Source organism: Triturus cristatus, chromosome 5_1 (genome assembly GCF_964204655.1).
Source record: "Triturus cristatus chromosome 5_1, aTriCri1.1, whole genome shotgun sequence".
Classification (NCBI taxonomy): Eukaryota; Metazoa; Chordata; class Amphibia; order Caudata; family Salamandridae; genus Triturus; species Triturus cristatus.
The window spans coordinates 618,351,460-618,372,986 of record NC_140587.1 but is presented as its reverse complement, the minus strand read 5'-3'; the positions used below and the strand labels follow the sequence as shown (position 1 = coordinate 618,372,986).

The 21,527-nt window shown below is 44.0% G+C and overlaps 1 protein-coding gene across 5 annotated transcripts in view; it reads left to right on the top strand.

The window, feature by feature from the left end:
- The window catches only part of CHD7 (chromodomain helicase DNA binding protein 7), an 801,383-nt gene that overhangs the window by 571,442 nt on the left and 208,414 nt on the right, over positions 1-21,527 (top strand). For all 5 annotated transcript variants that reach the window (XM_085605557.1, XM_085605559.1, XM_085605558.1 and 2 more), the window contains exon 9: positions 9,705-9,788. In XM_085605557.1, coding sequence (XP_085461683.1) covers positions 9,705-9,788 — 84 coding nt within the window. The remainder of the gene's footprint in view (positions 1-9,704; positions 9,789-21,527) is intronic.

Genomic DNA, 21,527 nt, shown 5'->3' with positions numbered 1-21,527 from the left:
GGCAAGCTCTGACAGTGAGGACTGTGAGCAAACTGATGGGGATGATGGCATCATGCATACATTTGGTATCGAATATTCGGCTACACATCAGCCCATTCCAAGAATGGATCCAGCAGCAATGGTCACAAGCAACAGGGAGTTGGGAGGATCTAGTGGTTGTAACACAGACAGTACAGCAAGAAATAGCATGGTGGAACCAAAAGAACTTAGCACAGGGGAGACCATTCACACAACCAACTCCAACTGTAACCATTACAACAGATGCCTCCCAGAAGGGGTGGGGAGCGCACACAAACAACCTCAAAGTAAGGGGGTTGTGGGGACTTCAAGATGCAATAAAGTACATCAACTACCGAGAACTCAAGACCTTGTTCCTAGCCTTAAAGGCCTTTCAGAAACTGCTGTACGGGAACAGAGTACTGATACAAACAGACAATACAACTACCATGTTCTACATCAACAAGCAAGGAGGGACACATTCAGTGACACTCTCCCGGCTAGCGCAGGAAATATGGAGATGGGCAATCCCCAGAAAAATAGACCTGGTAGCAATACATCTACCAGGGAAGGACAATGTAGAAGCAGACTGGCTCAGCAGACAGACGTCAGCATCCCACGAATGGGAGATCAAACAACAGGAAATCATGAAGGTATTCCACAAATGGGGGACTCCACAAATAGACCTCTTTGCAACACACCAAAATGCAAAATGCCAAAACTTCGCATCCACAGTACTGTGCAAACAGTCCCTGGGGAATGTGCTATGGATAAGCTGGTCAGGGACATTTGCCTAAGCTTTTCCACCAATACCGCTACTATACAGAGTGCTGAACAAGTGCAGGTTCAGCAGCATGACGCTCATCCTGATAGGACCCCAGTGGGCCAGACAAACATGGTTCTCACAAATCATGGAGATGTCACAAACGCACGCACACAGGTTCCCCGCCAGGAAGGACCTGCTAACGATGCAAAACGGAAGAATACTATACACCGAACCAGAAAACCTCAGCCTAGCTGCATGGCTCCTGAGGACCTAGAGTTTGCACACCTCAAACTACCGGCAAGCACGATGGCGGTACTCAGAGGCAAGAAGACCGACCACAAGGAAGTGCTACGTAGCAAAGTGGAAAAGATTCACTGAATGGTGCATTAGGGAGAATCTGCAAACAAAAATTACTAAGGAATCAACAGTACTAAGATATTTGACGCACCTACTGCAGAATAAACTAGGCTACACATCCCTAACGGTCCACTTAGCGGCAATTGTGGCTTACACAAGAGGAGAAACAGTGAAAAGTTTCTTCACATCACAGGTGGTTAAAAGATTCCTAGAAGGTGCAAAAAGGATCGCACCCCCAGGCAGAATGCCAGCACCAGCATGGAACCTCAATGTAGTGCTAACACAACTGATGATGGCACCGTTTGAGCCTATTCACAAAGCTACACTGCATACGCTCACACTAAAGACAGCCTTCCTGGTGGTGATCACATCACTGCGAAGAGTATGTGAATTGGAAGCGCTAACACTCCAAGAACCCTACCTTCAAATACACAGTGATAGGATTGTCATGAGAACGGACCCGCATTTCATGCCAAAGGTGGTGTCTAAGTTCCACATTAACCAGACAGTTCAAATACCAAGTTTTTTTCCAAAAACCGTCCATGAGCACAGAAAGGGCATTACACACACTGGACGCCAGGAGGGCAGTGATGCACAATATGGAAAGGACAAAAGAGTGCAGTAAAACAAAGCAATTTTTTGTATCCTTCGCCAGCAGTTTTTTGGGATGACATGTTACCAAAAATACCATTGCACGATGGATTGCACAAACCATACTGCTCTGCCACAAACTGGCAGCTCAGCCATTACAAGGAGCAGTTCATGCTCACTCAACAAGGAAGAAAGGAGCAACAATTGCGTTTCTAGCCAACACACCAATTCAAGACATTTGCCAAGCGGCTACCTGGTCTTTAGTGCACACGTTCACGAAACACTACTGTGTGGATAGCCAAATGAACAAAGAAGCGCAAGTGGGACAGAAGGTCTTGCAACACATTTTCAGTAACCAATGCTCATCTTCCACCCAACCACCACTATAAGGACAAACCGCTACAAAGTCGATGCACAGCATAGTGAATCCAGAAAGATTCATGCTGCTAAACGCATAGTTTCTTACCTGTCGGTGTCGTTTTGCAGCTTGAAGACTTTCTGGATACACTAGCGAATCCACCCTCCTTCGCCAGAAAGATGAGACAGGAGGGTAAAGGGGGGTAGAAGGTGAAAGACTTTACAAGGATTAAATGAGAAGAACTAGCAAAAAAAAGAAAGAAAAAAGAATCCGAAGATGGCGACCAAAGGTGGGAGCTTCCGTAGGAAGCGTGTCGACGTCACGAAGGACACCAAATGGTGGTATGTCGACGCCCACCTGGGCCACGAAAAAAAAAAGAAGAAATACTATAATTTCGGACCCAACCACTAGATGGTGGAATAATGCACAGCATAGTGAATCCAGAAAGTCTTCAAGCTGCAAAACTACACCGACAGGTAAACTATACGTTCCTGCCTGATGCACTGACCAGACGCTATCATCCTCCTCGCAGAGAATACAGCTCCAGTGTTTGACTCCCCTTGCGGGGTGTTAGATATCGAGTCCCGGAAAGAGATTCCAACCTCACACATTCTGAGGTATGGAGCAGACTAGAACTTAAAGAGAAACTTTTGGCATCTCTTGGCAAAACTAAAACTATAGCTAGCTATACTTTAGAAAACAGCACCTACTTCTTACCTCGTACTACACTTAGGTTAGGTACACTGGGGTAGAACTATTTAGAAGCATCAGATGAGTATTCACCACATTTTAGTCTGTTATTTATGTATTTATTTTATTAATATGTCATAGCTACAAACCATGCTATTGCAGTATTATTTTATCTTTTTGCTAACCCTGTACGTATTGTACTTCGCATCCTGTCTTACGATTGTAGCAGTTCATATCTCTTGCATGAGAAATAAGACTGTTCAATAAACCCCTTTTTATTGAAACGCCCGTCTCTATTTCTGTGCAACTCTGTAGAAACAAAGCATGCACGATTGACTGAGTGAAACTGTTATCTATTGTTTCCACGGTTCTGAGATTGTTCCGACTCTAAGGGAAACAAAGTTGTCATGTTTATGCGGTTGTCAGAAACGAATCCCTTCTTGTATATTCTAGAAGTTTCTAGTGACCTCCGAGTTAGCTGGCGCACACAAGTAATTACGTTTAATGTACTCGATAGAGACATACTGACCTCAGTCCTATGTCAAAACGATAGTGTATATTATTCCAATGCGCAGAGCCTATCAGGGATATAGGAACTTCACTACACTGGCATCTCAAAGTCCAGCACTACATAGTTCGCAGTATTTTGAGGTTGAACGGTAATCCAGTGACCTGGTGATTCCCATATGAGGCACCACTTGTGCCGAAGATGTCAGCTGCTTATGTGTCAATGGAGATCCATCTTGCGTGCCTTTTGACTCCTACCTACGTTTTCCTTTCAATCCCTTACCTGTCCCTCCACCCGGGAGTCATATTTGCAGTGTATTAAAATGCTCACACCTGTCTTTCCATCCGACGAAGTATTTTTGGGGATATTCTGTACACCTGTGACTGGCGTTATCAATTTGCTGGAAGAGGTATTCTTGTATTGTTTGTTTACCATGGCCTGAAAGCCCCTCTGATTTCTTGGATCTTCCTCTTCTAGTCATTACTGGTATTTTCCCTTGGTTCTTCTACTTGGCATATTGAACGAACGGGAGGCAGGGATATTGGGCCACCAGCTGTCATATCAGTGAAATCTCCTGTTACGAGGGCAGCTGTAAGGTCAATCTGACAGTCTTGTATAGTACCTGCACATATATTTATGGTCTCTAGGCATACTTTTTATTTTAGGGCTCATTTGTTGGAACTTTCTCCAGTTTACACTAGGGGACCCCCCATCTTCTCACTAGGCCCCACAATTCTTGCATCTACTGCCTCCCTCACTTATGGCTGTTGGTGTCTTGTACCCATCATTTTCTGTTCCCCAAACTCTGTCACTGTAAGCCTGTCACACCCTACCATGAGGGTTGTCTTTGGTGATGTTGATCCATCACTTCAGGGCCACCCTCCCTCAACTAGTCTGTTACCACGAGAGCATCTCCTCTTCTTTGATGGTTCATCAATGTGTTCCTACTCCCGCAGTGAAATATCACAATGTGGTGAAAGTGGTCAGCGAGGGAAAAAGGTGTAACTCGTAAGTCCGGAGCTGGTTTTCTCTATTACAAGTACTCTATTGGCACCTATGTCTTTTTGCTATTTTGTATCACAATGAACGTCAGTTATGTTTTTTCACGCAGGGTACCTAAATTTGCTGTACCAATGCAGTCTGCCATTTGTATGTAAAACCCTACTCATAGCTACCATGACCTCACAAATACATATTTTATAAAGGTGAAATTGGGCGATATCGTACATAACTTATGAATCACTCTTAAAAGAAGCAGAATGTCCTATCTTTGTTTTTCTCTAAGAGCCTGCTTTACGTTTTCCTCTGATGAATTTGCGGTCAAGGAAGATATTCTTTATTCTTATTCCTACTCAATCACTTGGTCAGGAGCCAAGCGAAGATTTTTTTTATGAAATCGCCTTTACGTCTTAGTGGACATAAATACATTAACAGTATACTCAAACTCCAGATGCACTTATAAAGCAGGAGGAGAAATGTGATTGGGTACCAAACACCCTTGTGCTTTATATTGTGATGATTCTTGTTTTTATTAACGTTTAGGTCTCACGACAGTTAAATCCAGTTAGTGCAGTGTTTTTGCATCATAATTGCCTCATCCTTCAATTTATGAGATTATTGCATGCATAATTGCTTACCCTCCTCTTTAAATCCTTATTAATGCCTTAAATGTACAGAAACCCCACTTATTATTTTCAGCAGTCAAACTTGGAACAGCAGCAGCACTTGAAATAGGTAGGTGTTCATCAGTCAGTGGCTTGAAAATGCAAGCTGCTTAATTTTATTTTTAAAACTAATTTCAGTCCACGGTATACACACAATGATGTGTAGGGGGTATGCGCACATTTCTTAAAGCAATATCAAAGTAAATTCCAGTAATGCAGTATACTGCACAACCAAAATAAATGAAATGCATATTATAAGTATGTTAGCGTAGCTATGTTTTAATTTATAATAAATACTTAAATGGACCTTGTTTTCAGCCTTCATACTCCACTGAAGGTCCCTTGACACACTTTACACAGGCACCAATGTATGTTTTCTAGTCATCACTGTTTTCCTCATCCCTGTGCAGCCAGTAGACAGACAAGAAATTTAGTTTGAATTCAGTCTGTAACACTTACAACCACTTGATGTCGACAGGTACTAATTATTCTATCTGCTTCAGAGCTGTGCTTTCACACGATGATCTCAGACATGCTCACACAACAGTGTTTGGCCAAGGGTGTTAGATGTGTCAGACTGATGTAACAATATAATCAAATTTTTATAAAAAATTGTATTTTGGATTTTTCAGTATTTTCCAACGTAATTTTTGAATTCAGGTGAGCATATAAATCATTACATAAATGGTCATTTGCATGGACTTTGCACACATCTTCCCTCAAGCATTCTTCATGGTCCCATATCCGTTGTAGTTATATACACAGAAAACATGTACATTACTCAGGCTTCAGTTTAATTAAAGACACAAATGCTCCTGACAGCCAGGTTATGGGCATATACAATATAATCTCAATTTGCCTCCATTCTTGGGTTTCCAAATTGTTAACCCCAAGTTGGAAACCTGTCTAGAATTGGTTAAGTATATTGGCCAGCTGCATAAGCATGAAGCTCTGCCGTGACTGCACAATTGCAGGGCATGGTTTGAAAAGGTAGGTCTGGCATAGGTCTGAAGCTAAAAAGGACAGTGATGAATTTAGCAAGTCTTTTGTCAACATGAGTAAGTTCAAATTGCAAATATTCGATGCAGAAGGACTATTCCTTTTGTAAGGAGCTTTTAACAAATTTGCTAAAGTTTTTTGATACTTAATGCGGTGAGTTCATGGAGAAGACTTGAAGGACAGGAGTCACATTTGGATACTGTGCATCAACAAACATCAGCTGTACAAACGTAACTTTACTAAGTTGCTGAACTATGACTGGTGGGTGAGAGTCGGTGTCCACTTTGGGAGGTGGCAAGTTAGGGATCAATATGCAGTCTTCCTAACTGTTGTCACTAAAATTATTTTCCACATTACCACTGAAATTACACAAATCTTATACATGAACTTGGGGAAGCCAGGAGAGCCCAAGGATTTAAGCAAAGGGGTGGGCAATGGAGAGGTTTTACAAGAAAAGTTTCTTAATAGTAAATTTCTTTTGTACCTGTAAATTTTTTCCTATGCGCAAAATTGCAGTCATTCCTTTACTGGTGGAAGACGCCTAATCAGTCTAAATTTCTTTTGTACCTGTACATTTTTTTCCTTTACGCAAAATTGCAGTCAATCCTTCACTGGTGGAAGATGCCCAATCAGTCTTCCAAATAATTTCTACAAAGTAAACCTTCAGATTTACATCTGCCAGCGTAAGGGCTAACCATATGTTCCTTTAAGAATATTTAGCAGTCACAATTGAAAGTTAAATCTTAAATCAGTTAGGTGGATCAAGTGACTTTGGTGAGTGAGTGGAATGGATGATATGCTCAGTATGTCTTGGATAAAGTATTTCAGATGTCCCTTGTTTTAAGGGGCCAGTGCACTCGGATGTTGTAGATGAGTCATGACAAGGCAGTGCTAAGTGTCACAATGAAAAAAACACCAGTGTGATCACTCCAGAGAAGTCTGGCTTTAGAATTGGGCCTGGAGCTAACAAGTCAATAGGTTTCTCTTATGCAAAACCTGTTGGCTTTGCCAATGTCATTTAGCCATGTTGTAGAGCGGCGTGGCTGTTGTGCAGCATGGCTAAAATGTATTATAATGCGCCAGAGCTGGCTGCGTCCTAGTGCTTTTTTTTATGGCAAGTAGGATTTGGCCTAATGGACGATATAAGGGACGGTGGGAGGTAACAGGCATCGGGACAACGGAAGGGATGGAACATGCAAACAGACAATGGGAGAGTGAAAAAAGTGCTATGATACTGCCAGTGCTGGCAGCATCATAGCATTTTTTTTTCTTTTAATGGGTGGGAGGCAACACAATCAACTGAAGGTCGGAGGGAAGACGCAACAATGACAATTGACTAGAGGGTCAATGGTTGGGTGGATGGAGATAGGGAAGAAGCAAGAATGGCAATCACAGCGCGAGCAGTGGAAGGACATAAATCCAAATAAAGCAATCATAAACCTGGTCCATTCTGTACACAAACGTTAAGGAAGTGAAAATGGCAGTCACTGGCCAGTTGGGAGGCAGCAAATAAGAGTGACAAAGTCAAAGATCAGTAAGCAATGGGCGAGCTTGAAGACCCTTGCTGTACTCTAAATCTCTCCTAGTCGATAGCGCCTGTGTGCTGTCTTAGCGAAGACCTAAAACTGGCATACCAAATAAATTCAGTGATCATTCACCATGTGTTTGGAAGAAACGTGTGTCAAGTTGTAACTAGATATTATCTTTGTCTAACACAACAACATGCTTGTTTCCTCTTGACAGGCTTCTCGTTCTTCATTGAGATGTCAACATAGGTCTTGTATTTCTGAGAGTCCTGTGATCTTATTTCGTGGGTGCTGCTGATCTTGGATAGCGGTGGGGTATAATATGATCCCCGAATATGTGCAATCCCCGACTCCTTGCAGTTTATTAAAGGACACTCACGAAATATTCCAGTACTTTCATGATGTGCCCATCAGTCCCGACTCTCCTCATGAGAGATGCAGAGTTTCACACTTAGTAAATATTATTGGTTTTTGCAAAATGATGGCACAATTGTGTATTTTTTCCAGCACAAAGTAGCCTTTCAATGGCGGTGAGACAGGACGAAATAATCAAGTATCGAAATCTCAGGCAGTACAGCAGAGCTAGTCATTTAGTAAGCCTATTCCTTACATTGTTGCTCAGCATCTAACTTATTTTACTGATTGGCATTTCAGATATCAGCTTTAAATATACATTTGCGTAAACAGTAACAGTGCCCCCAAACATTAGTTTGTCCACTTACATACACATTTTTTTATTTCGGAAAAATAAGTTCTGCTGCTTTAACGAATTCATACACACGAACTAATGCCACATGACTAGATTTTTCCTTGGATGCCACAAGATCACTATCACTCTGTAGATGCATACATGATGCTAATAATAATGGTGGCCTTTGTCGCTCTGAAGAACAAACTGCGCATGGTTTACTGACCAAAGGTAGACTGCTTGCCAGATAGTGTTTTTTTGTGCTGTAACTGAATCTGCAGCCATGCAATGCAAAGATTCAGACCCTCTGACTGATAGAAGAATCAAGAGGAGAGGCAATTTATACCTTAATAAGCAACGAGTTCCTGATATTAATGTAATCTTTTGTTGTTTGATAGTTGAAGTGTTTGACAACATTGGAGAAATAATTAGTCGTGGGCTAGATTAACTGAATTTCGGGATCATGATGTCTCAGAGATAGATTTGTTATTAAGAAGCAAGATTTCGCTCCTACTGCAGATTACCTTTGATTTCCATTTTTTTTTTTACCCATTCTTAATTCCAGTGCTATTGAAAAATGACTTGGCTTGGAAGCACAAGTTAATTAAAATGGTGAGATGGGATATTCCCTTAGTTTCTTTTACCACTACACAGCCCAGGTCTCAATGCAAACTTTCTCAAGTTTTTCTCCATTTGAGTTTTGCGTCTGACAAAAGGTTTAAAAACCTACACGGTAAAAATGTTTTAATTGAAGCGTTGACTTCAGTTAAAATAATAACGTCTTTTGCTCCTTCGATATATTAGATGGCAAAAATGATCAATAGCTACTAGACCGCTTTGATTACTTCTGCCATTGGATCAAGATTTGTAGCTAAGAGTGCATCCACTTCCTTAATACTGCGCCCTTCTTTGGGGCATGGGAAAAGGAAGATTTAATGTCAAGGTATATAACACTGGCACTAGTTTTAATACTTTCTTCATGCAGGTAATCCTGCAGACGTTTAGATTTTACGCTACCAAAGCAGCATGGAAATTTCTGGGTTTCTTCAAGCAAAAATACAAAATATATATGAAAAATCACACTCGACCCAAAATGTTTTTCGTTTCTTGAGGCCTGTGTGCTGGGAAAACTTATATTGCTGCCTTTCATTTCTACTTGAAAAGCAGTCAACTGAATATCTGGTAGAGAGGTTCCACATGAACCTCATTTCATCAGTTCAAGCAATCATTTTCGAAAATGCTAAATGCATGACATACCATAAGACCTTTCAGTTGCTCATTAATGAATTATAATTTCACACTTGATTTAAATATTCTTAGCGACTCTCTAATGGAAAAGGTTTCACACATTAATTAACCAGCACAGTTGAACTAGTCTGGGAGTACATTTTTTTTCACGAGGACTGATCCTGCTGAATTACAGCATTTTGATTAACGTAGCTGTTTGGTGAATGAAATGTCTGTGACCCAAAATATGAATTATTGATGATAATCTCAAATACATTTACTTCTATGAAAGGAATATTCAGAGGCAAAGATAACCAAAATGTTTCTTTCCAGATTGAAGATGATCTTTTCAATCCTGACTACGTGGAAGTTGATCGAATATTGGACGCAAATCTTAGCACTGATGAGAACAATGAGGTAAGGAATTCTAAATTACTTTATGTTGCAAGTTATATTAATATTGTATCTGTTTGCCTCTGCTTTCTATAAATACTGTGCTCTCAATTGTCATTGCCTTGTAGAAAAATGTTTATTCTTGTTCATTTACGTTGCATGGTTTCTTCTTAGCATGTTAATGTCAGTTGAGGCTGTCCTCTGTAGTCACTATAATTATCTTCAATAGTATCTCCTAGTGCATTATCAGTTATGAGGCCAACTGTTTGGCACATGTTAATGCATGTTTGTTCTGGATAATCCTGCTGGGAGGGATTTCAGAGATGCAGGTGGAAAAGGGTCTTCAAACCTTCCAAAAAACCGAGGTGTTTGTAAGATTTGTAGTGGTTGTTTCTGGAAACTAATCTGGCCCTTGGTGGTGAGCTTTCCAAAAATGTCTGGGTTATTCCTATCTAAGAACTCTGAAGTACATTGTTTGAGAGATAGGGGGTGTCCTTCCATCCTCCCAAGTCCTTACTGTCATTCCACTTTCGATAGGTAGTGATAGTATTCATGTGTGTTTGAGGCATGGGTAAAATTAACTGTAGGTGTGGCCAAATGTCTTTGAAGGTTTAAACCGTGTTAGAGATTGGTGTCATATGTTGAGAGGCACATGCAATAGGATGATTAAGTGGAAGGTTTGATAACTGCTGCTTATTCCTTCTCTTGTGTCACTCGAGCTGCCTCATTGCACATAATCGTAATGTCAGTTCCTTTTTAGGTCTCGCGCCTGCATTGCAGTGCATAGCACTGCTCGCGCAGCGAGAGACCTCTTGGAGGGGGTTTAAGAAACTGGTCTAGGAATCGCACACGCTTGTGCGTCTACTTTTCCTTTTGGCCCAGCCTATTGGCCTTTGCGTGCGTCTTTTTATAAAAGACAGCACGCAATTGTCCAAAGGCTGGCGCATTGCTCCGCCCATGGCCTATTGGTGTCTGTTATGAGCACCGGCCGTCATGTGGTTTCAATTATCGTGCACAGACACGGGCGCGATAATTAAAACCACATGTCTCGCTGTGACGCACGCGCGCCCCACTCTCGGGATTGTTCTCTTTTGGATCCATTTCACAGGGAAGCAACTAAATGTAAGAAGGAAAGAGGTTGGGAACCATTTCTTCAAGTCACGGTTGCTTTTTGTTTAATGGCGACCTGCACTAGCTACCTGGGTGTAGCATTAAAAATGTGTTGCTGTTCGGGAAGATGCAATGTTAAAATGAGAGGCCTTCGGCGTTGATCCCACCACATACATGCACTTCTGACCCTCGTGCGTTAGAGAATGGTGTTTGTCGATATGCTCTAGCGATCAGAGGAGCCCATGGGAACCGATAAGTGGTTAGCTCTGAAAAATAGTAACGTTGTGGCCGAAGACTTGTACTCTGTAGTGTGGGATGTTGGCTCAAGAGGCCAATGGTGTTAACAGTCACTTAAAGACCGACGCTGTTTGAAAACGTCCCGATCAGTTGGCTGGCAGCTCAAGGAGTTCTGTGCAGAATGTTCTCATTAGTATTGTTTTATTGATGAGATACCAATATGACGTACAATGAAATAAAAACATGACATCCTGCCAAGAGAAAACAGTCCAGAACCCGTGTTACGTTTAGCAGAACGTCTCTGCGGGCACGACAAAATGTTTTCAATTTCGGTCTCCCCGCCACCCCCCCTCCTCCCACCACCACCACCACACTCCCTTCGTCTCCTCTAAACCTCACCTCATGAAGTTACTTACCCACACACCAAATGAAGCCGAGATTCCAAGTCAGTGCCGCATGAGCATTGGTTCTGGGTAACGAGCAGGTTTATGAACAGCGGTTAGGATTTGGTAAGATCATTGTCACAGGGTCTGTCAAGAACTGACCGCGGTACATACCGTTTGAGTGCTCGCGTCTGGTCATTTATTTAGTACTTAATGGAGATTTACCGCTACAGGCACTCATGTGTTGGCTGTCTTGCTCTCTTTAGGACCCAACTCTGAGGCTTTCAGTACCTACACTATGGCTTTGCCACACTCTACGTGGACCAGATCACGGGCTGTGGGGCGATGGAGCATGCACGTACAGGGCCCATGGGCACATTCCAGGTAGCCAAGGGCCTATGCCATGGCTGCCGGTAGCCAGCACCAGGAGGCTTATGTCCTTCAATGACCCCTGCTGACATGGCTGAGGGCCACGCGCGCAGGTGATATTTCTTAGAGGTGAGGGTAGGAAAAAGCACCAGAGAACAAGCTGGAGAAAGCCGCAGCAGGCGCCTTACCTAGCGCAAACATCAATGCACTTATTTGTTTGATGAAAACCCAGAACTAGGTTCTCAGCTTTCAAAGAAATAAGCATGTCTAATACATGGTGCAACAAGGTAGACTAAACTCTTACATCCTGTCAATGTACTAGGGTAGCAAAAGTTTTCATTAGCCATTTCTTTACAGTCAGCGGATCACGACAATTAAATGTTCGTAATAGATTTTAAGGGAAGAAAGATATTTACAGTGCGCTTTTAACATGGCCACTCAGCTTACTGATGGTATGCATTCACTAAGTACTTGCTTCCCACCACCTCTTCCAAAACATTAAGCAGACAAACGCCATTTGAAGGACGAGGAAAACACTGCGACACAGAAATGTAAAACTTTTTCAGAAGTAACAGTTAGCAATACACAGAGCTGCAGTAACGGTCCCAAGCACAGGCAGAACGTTTACTATGACAGTAAACACAGCCATCAGACGAGTGCCAAGAAGCTGCTTCCTCTGCATACCGCTCTATATAAATTGCCACAACTCACCACTGCAGGTAAAGCACCGGAGAAGAGAGCAGGCAGGCTGGCGGATGCACCAACAAAAACAACCAGCGAACGAGTCGCCACAAATTTACATAACCACTCTGTCTTCCGCAGCGACCCGCAGACTGGAAGGAAGGGCCCAAGAGGAGCGGGGGGCAGCAGATAACCAGCTCCCATAGGACAACATTAAGTGTGCGGTACAAACTGTGGCGTGCGGGGAGGCGCTATATATATATATATAATCACCCTTACTATTACAGAGCTGCAGCGCCTGCCCAGCAGTGGCGGAAGTTTGAATAAGTACGAAAAACTGACAGTAAAAACTTACTTCTCAGTCAAGACTACACAGTCGTCCGGCGGCCGCGGCCGCGGCAGTGAGCCGCATGGGGTGACCGTGGTGACGGGGCCACTTGCACAGGTCTGCGTGAGGTTACATCCGGATTATGGGCATGCCCCGCCTCGGGTGTTTATTCGGCAAAGTGTGGGCTGGAAGACAGCCTGACGCGGCGCGCGGCTCCACCGGCGGCCCCCGGGATTAACTCCACTATGATGCAGAGGGGCAGCAGTTTCATAGCTACTGAGAAACATAATCCATCCTCCCTCTCTCCATTCCTCAGCATACCCATACCCCCACCCCCTCCCTATGGTGCCACCAGTACTTTAATAACAATACTCGGTAACGGTGTGCATAGCACTGGTGTTTTTCCTGCAGTGCCGTAAATCATCTATACTCCGAGCCACTGGAATTATGTGTTTGTGCTGTCGCAGAGTTTTTCGCATGAATACAAATTTGCCGTATTTGCCACATAATCTATCATCTACAGTATAATCTGCAGATTTTAGCAGAAAAAAGTTTAGCTTAAACAGTCCAAAAGTTACTAAAACGCAGTCACATATGTTGCTGCACAGTGGAAGGCCTGTTGCATAGGCTCAATGGTTACATTTCTGTTGCTTATTACTATATTTGGGAGATAAACCAACACTAATGATGTGCAACCTACGCCCAGACACTGTTAACAGGTGTAAAAATGTGAAAATAAATACTATCACAGAATGTACCACATGCTGCATAATTTGCTTTATCTTGCAGCTTAATTTAGTCAACCCTGCTGCATAAATTGTCCCTTTGCTGCTGCATAATTTCAGTGACTCTGGCTATACTTCACTTGGCCTCAGTCAGTGGTTCACAATTATTACCTGCTGGCAAGTAACTACTTTAAGCATAATTATACCAATATTTAGCCAAAATACACAACTTGTATGTTTTGACACGTATTTAACTCTGTTTTGCAGTTTCCCACAAGAATGATATTTAATTTTTCTACCAAGTATTAATATTACTGATTGAAGAGCAACTCAAATATTAAATAATGCTTTATAGTGTGGTACCTACTGTAGCTTGCCCTTAACTTGCCATATGTATTTATTTTGAATTGCATGATACCACATGCTTGCAGTGATAAACAAGCATTTGCAATGCAATAGGTCTAGCATTACTGAAAGTTTGAGCTATTGGAGTTGCAAATAATAATGCAATCTCAAAACTACCACCTGGAGAAAGGGTCTAAGGGAATTTTTTTTTAAAGACCTGCCCAAATTCTAATCCCCATAACAAGACTATACACACACAACAGAATAGGGGGTCTGATAGTAGACAGCACAAGGATAAAGAAAGGGAATAATAGTGTGTGAAATATCAAACCCATACATTGTCAGAGCAGAGCACGGAAAACCATCAAACCGACTCAACCAACGAGACCAATATTGAGAGCAAAGTCACCTCTCACGATCAGTTTATATCATATGGTCTCCACATAGAGCAGCGGTATGCCTCTTGAACATAGAGACTTCCTCGTTAGTTCAAGGCTCTATTGCTCCCTTGGGTTGATAAAGAAAAGTCCAGAAGGCACGTGACAAACTGTGACCACCAGACAAAGTGGAAGTGCAGTGCAAAAAGAAAGATGTGAATTTTAAAAAGAGATTGTGTGAAGAGTACGATATAATTCAACTCACTACGCACATCTCAATTAAAAAGGTGTGTAACAAAAATACCAAGCAGTGCTAACTAGTCACTGTTGAATGAGGGTCGACATGTTTCAGCCTTCACGGGATTATAGCCCACGGCTTTCTTCAGGACCTATATAAATTTATGCTACTGCATTCAATTGATGGATTTCAAATAGTGCATGTGAAAAATGTGAAACTTAACATAGCAAGAGAAGTAGTAATAAATACAACCTCACGTTGTCCTAATCCTCTATATCACAGGGTGCTAGCATCACCTGAGGAGAAAGGACAATTAACACACATAATAAACCAATTCAGAAAAAATGTGCTGTCTACAAACAAGCAAATCTATTAAATATGCCTGGTTAATTGCTGTGAAGGAATCTACGCAATGCTTACCCAGCGTGATCAGGGATTTCACCTCACCTACCCTGGAACCTGGCTCAGGTTAAGGAGGTCCCGCTCTGAATTGTGGGTAAAAGGACAAAAAAAAATTTTCTTTTCTGTTTTTTATTTTTTATTTTGAACAACAAAGAGCCAAAATCACTCCCAATTGCTCTTACGCGTTTAATTAAACGCAAAAAAACCCTAGCGCTTTAGTAGTATACTCTCCCCTTCGGTGCAAATAACCCATCCCAGTAAGTCAACTCTCAGAAGTGGTATCATTAAAACTACAGAAGTGCATAATTTTGGCCATTGTGAATATCCCTGACTAGTAAGAGAACGGATCTCTAACTTGTCATTGCCTGTATCTCTCAGTCTTCAAATACAGAAAAATGACTGCCAATCTGCCCAATTGCACTTGTCAGATGCCTCTATTCAAACAAGTGAGGCTGGTTTATGAGCACGCCTTAGCCAAATCTGCTACAAACGAGTTAAGAAGAGAGAGAAAGCAGAAGAAACACCGAGAGTTTAGCGCTCGGTTAGCAGCCCCTCTCACCTGTCCGTCGTTGCCCCTGGCTTTCCTAAGCAGGGTGGGAGGCAACGTGCAGGATCAGGGAGTGTGTTAAAATACCGTAAACTCACGGAACAAGCCTCACGCTACGTAACCGGAAACTACGGAGGGCACCGTGTCCAGTTTAACAAAACTACAAAGAAGTGGCCTGCCTCATGGGAAATGTAGTCAGCCGCTGTCAGCGCGCATCAGGAATAACTACGCGCAATGCCGGGGAACAGGCAATACACTTCTAGTACGGGGTTGCCGCTTCAAAGGCTCCTATGAAACCTTTCCAAATATCAGTCTTGCTATATGTCTAATCCATTATCAGACGAACCCGAAAGTCCCAATTAAGTGCCATATATTGTTCGAGTGTCATATATTGTTGTTCTGACCGAGCAGTGGCATTGTGACGTTGCAGTGGGAAGAAGGCTCCTATCTAGTAGGTGCTTTATGGGTAATTAGTCAATAACGAATCAGCAGATTCCTCTATCAATTTTGAAGTACTTGCAACTATCGCTATAAGCCATACCCAAACAGAGGTTCTTGCGGAGCAGCTATAGAGAGGGAAACACCCTGTGAATATCAAGTTTCAGCTAGTATCATAAATATCACGATATCCACGTTCTATTTAGTGATTACTGTAAAGACTTAGTGTATTCTGAAATGCTCTTTACATGCTGGTGTAACGCAGAGATTTATAATTAGTGCGCTCTTGTCTACTAGTTTTTATGGTTCGCAACTTGTGATCCTGTCGCACCCTCTCGCACTACTAGAAATCAAAACAGTAATGAAGCAAAGGGCCTAGGTTAGTTCATCATCCATTGCAAACATAAACAGCATCTGTTATAAACTATGACCCAGAGTATCACAATGCCTAATGGATCTTCCCCTCCTAGTTTAGAAAAGCCAATACTTAATACTGGATGCTAGACCAGGGAATATCATCATTTAATCCCAACGTGTCACAACATAGCCTGTGAACCCATTTTTAGGTCTCGGCTAGCGAAGGCTGCGCTTGCGCAGTCTCGCTCGCGAGATATAATGACTTTGAGAAGAGGGGCTTGCACCCGCCCCTCTTCTACCCTGTTCTCCATTGGCTGGCCTAGTAAATGCTGGCCAGCCTCTGGAGAAGAGGTCAGTCACTCCGATTATGCCCCGTCCTTTTCGGATCGGGGGGCGTGTTTTTTACGAGAAGTCTCAGGGAGGAGACCACAGCAAAACACGCCGCCAAATCCGAAAAGGACGCTCCCTTTCTCCGAGGCATTTTTGCTCTGCCTCGGAGAAAGGCGGTCGTGTCTTCCGGTGCCCTCGTCGTAGATGTTTAAAGGCTAGTTTTGTTCTATTTTTATTAAATGGCTGGTGGAGGGGAAGCTGAGATCGTGCAGGGGGTGGGAGCGGTGGTGGAGAGAGGTCTCGTTGCTATTCCACCGCATCCGGCCGTTGTTGCGCCCCCCAGCCCTTTCCACATTCTGTCTGTCACAGTCTCCGATTCCCCGGTGGTGCGGGTGGCCTCTCACTTGTTGTAAGGTTGGTATTACTGGTACGGTTTGTCCTTTCAAAACCACTATATTTGCATATTTGAGATTTGCGTCACACAACGCAAAAAGGGGGTGGAGGTGCCAATTTAAAAAATGCGCTGAAAATAAAATATTAATAAATAAATTGAATTATTTCCTGGCAACAATAGAGTGCGGAGCCTCTACAGGAATGAAGACGAATGCGCATTTGTGGTTGAAAGTGACTTAGTTTTGATCGTATTGTTGTTTGTTATGACCGAGGGAGGCGTCGCACTGGGGAGCTGCATCTTGTGGCGCTCGGGTGTTTACTCTACCCTCGCCCTGCAGCTTAGGCGGCGACAGCTCCTCCTTCCTGGGCAGGGCACCTCGGGGAGCTGCTGCTTTCACTTTCGCTTCGGAGTTTCGCTCTCTTGACCCGCTCCTGCTTCCGTGCGCTTTGACCTCGAGCACAGCGCTGCGGGGGGCTGGAGGTGGCGTCGAGGCGCTGAGGGGTGCCTTGTGGCGGTCCTTCGGATTTGTTTAGGGTTGTTTTTCGTTGATCTGTTCGTATTACCGGGAGGCCATGGCGGAAGGGAATGCTCGTGCCTACGAGGATACCGTCGAGAAGAAAGATGACGGACCCACCTTTGTGTGGTGGAAGCACCTGCAGCCTCTACGCTTCGCCCTCAAACTCTTGGAGGTGGTGAGTATGGAGCCCTAGAGAGGCCCGCCGAGAGGGCGTCGCCGCCAAGAGGGCCACTAGCCCTCGCCGGGGCCGCGCCTAATCTACATCTAAGCGCGCGCCTAGCCTACCCAAGCAAGATCACACCGGGGTGCTCACCTGGTCTGCCCCTAACCACCACCAGCGACCGGGCACAGCTACCCTCCACGAGAGTCCCCATCTATCGACAGGGCCCTTACCCAGCTAGAGTTCAGCTACCCACCCCAAATGCCCTGTATATCTACCGAAAGCCCCCCTGGCAGCATCCCTTTACTTGAACCCTCTGCCCCGTGCCCCTTACACTCACTGTAGCAATCCAGACCCGCGCCGCCCTCCGCGAACGGCCCCATCTCACCCACTCGCTTCAAGACATATACCCTCTGAGCCTTGGGCCGACCCACTCCACCCACAGGCGAGACCAAAGCACGGGGAAGGAGGGGAGTACGACACTTCACACGCAGGAGAAATATAAAAGAGCAAGTGCGGCTCACTTTATATCCCTGTTAAATGTGACTCGCATGCAAACACTGGTTTGCAGCAATTATGTTTCGGGCGATAGGAAGTGAAAGCCAGGCATATTGGCTTTGCCAGTGCTTGGTAGTTGTGTTGTGGCTTTGTTTCCTTCAGCATTGACAGGGCCGGCTTTAGCGCTGCTGGCGCCCGATGCGACAATCTTTTTTTAAGGCCCCTTCCCCCCGCCCCCCCCCCCCCCCCCCCCCCCGTTACCTCCTCCTCAGATTCCCTCACTAACACATGGCAAAAGGGCCTCTCATCTCTCCATAGCCTAATTCTCGCATACATGTCATTTGTTTTAAAACGCTGCCTTTACTAATCCACTCAGGTCAAGTCATTGCCAAGCCAAGGGTGGCCGCAGTGACTCCGGTGAGTGTTTGTGTGTGTGTTTTGTAAGAGATGGAGAGGGGTGGAGGCTGTAGGGGGGTATTAGTAGCAAAGTACAGGACCCTTATCTGTGCGCTGGTCCTCAGCCCTTAAAATGCCCCAGTATGAATCAAGGTCTTCGAATAATTTCGAGAAGGCCAACCTAAGTAACATTTTGATTGCCCTTCACCAACTTTTGATGGGGATGGAGGGTAATTTGCACTACGCAAGTTCTAGCTACACACTGTTTGTACGCATGATTTTGCTCTGGAAAACAAATGTGCAGGGCACCAGAGACACGTCCACAGGTCCACATCTCACCTTTCAGCTACCTTGTGGGGTAGGATGAGGTAGTTGCATCTCCCCGAGGATATGGCAGCAACTGATAATTGGTTTTAAAATATTTCTACAACAAAATGATGATTTTTGTGGCAGTTGTGCGACATGTTTGAAAGCCATAGCCGATAAGCACAGATAGCTCCAGCGTGAGGTTGTCACAGCTGCCACGTGCCCCCATGACTGGCGAGGGGCCTCTATTTTCTGGAGTTTGTCCCTTACGGTTTTCCTTTCAAATGTAGTATGTAGGCATTTGCTCAAAGGTCCCAGCACCTGAAGTGCTGTTGGTTAAAAAGGACTGCCGGAACACATGGCATGTTGGTCGTTGGCAGCTGTGACTCATGTTTATTTTTATAGAGCAAATTTCCCTGCCTAAATCCTGGGTGGACTTGGTCACTGCTGCTAAAGGTGACTGATGGTCGCGATCCGAAACAACTAAGATGTGTCAAACAAGCATTTACAATGCAACGGTCTCGTCATTGTTAAAGTAATAGCTATTGGCATTGCTCTTGACGTTATTTTTGGGGTTTTTTGTTTTTAAAACATGTCGAGAAACGGCATTGTTATTTACAATGTCAATAGCTTAATCAGTGTGTGTGTAGGTGGCTCTGTGTGTGGGTGCAAATGCAATAGGTCTCGCATTTGAGAGTGATTAAGCTATTGACATTGTAAATAACAATGCCGTTTCTTTAAATGTTTGAAAAACCAAAACATAAACAAAAATAATGTCATGAGCAATGCCAATAGCTCTAACTTTACCAATGCCGAGATCATTGCATTGTAAATGCTTGTTGTTCTTTGGTGAACAGATACCTGGAGATATCACTGATGTGTTGTGGAATAATAGGTTTCTTCAGTATTGTCCAATGGAACTCATCTGCAGTATGATTGACTTCAGTATAGTGCCTGGTGAGTCTTGTGTTGGATTTGCGGCACCTGAAGGTGCTCTTGTGCTCTAACATGCGTAGCCTCACCTTACGGGTGGTCATACCCACATACCTAGTCTGGCACGGACATGTGAGTAGATAGATGACATTACTGCTATTGCAGTTTGTAAAGTGGGTCTGCATCCAAGGTCTATTGGTCCCAATATCCACTGAAGAGCTGTGGGTAGTTTGTGGACACACCGAACATCCCCCGCAGGGGTGGTGTCCTGTCACTGCTGGCAGGTCCCATAAAGTGCCCAGTGGTCTACTGGGCCCACTTGGTGGTCGTGTATGGACCAATCGGTCCTTTATGTTGCCTGATCTTTTAAAAGCAAAGAGTGGCATCGCTATTCTCTCCTGGCAACTGTTTAGTATCCGCCAATGTTTTTTGATGCTTTTCTTTATGTCATTGGATAGTGTGCAGAAAGTACTGACCATAGTCAGACGTTCCAATGGTGGCTTCGATACTGGCGGTTCCAACAGTGCTTCCCGATTGTTATTTGAGGCTCTTTTGAGAGACCGTTTGACCAGCTTGCGTGGATAGTGTCTCTCCATAAGTTGCTCTGATAGCAGATTGGCATGTTTGGCAAAGCCATCTGTTGTCGAACAGTTTCTCCGCACCCTTAGAAACTGGCAATAGGGTAAATTATCCCTTAGGGCCTTTGGGTGCTGACTGTCATAACGCAAAAGCGAATTGCGTGCCATGGGCTTGCGGTATAGTTCACTTCCCAAACCTTCAGGAGTTACAAAAATCGATAGGTCCAGAAACGCCAAACGGCTCTTGTTTGCTTCAACCGTGAACTTCAAATAATTATTACGCGAGTTAAGCCACTGGTGGAAGTGGCCAATGGACTGTTGATCTCCTCTCCACACCACCAGGACATCATCAATATACCGCTTCCATAAGCGGATTGATGAAAAGAAAGGGTTAGTGGGAGCCAAGACGTGTTCCTGCTCGAACGCATGGACATACAGATTCGCTAAGCTAGGCGCGAAAACGCTGCCCATGCTGGTCCCCGACGTTTGCAAGTAGATGGTGTTCTCAAATTTAAAAAAGTTCTCTTTCATCGCCATTCTGGCCAAGGTCATGATGAAGGGTACAGGTGTAGTAGACTGTAGATCAGTCACCTCTAGAATGGAGCATATTGTATCCAGTGTTTCATCTTGGGGAATGGATGTATATAGAGATTCGACATCGAAGGAGACTAAAAAGTCTTGCTCCGGGTCGAACTCTACCGTGGGAAGCAAACGCAGGACATCCTTAGTATCCTGTAGATACGTCGGCATCTTCTGGACGATAGGTCTTAAGAAGTGGTCCACAAACATAGACAGTGGTTCCAAAAGGGAACCCTGTCCCGAGATGATTGGTCGCCCAGGTGGTGGTCTCTGGGCCTTGTGCACCTTTGGCAGTACATAGAAGTAGGGGATGACAGGAAACTTGGTCTGTAGTAATTGCGCTTCGTGGTTAGTAATCCAACCTTCACAGAGAGCTTCTTCGGTGATTTCACCAATAGATTGAAGCAGTCTAGCAGTAGGATCTTGACTTAGAATCCTATATGACCGCTCATCGCCCAATTGGCGGAGGCATTCTGCTCTGTAATCAACAGTATCCAGGATAACGATGGAGCCACCCTTATCTGCAGGTTTGATG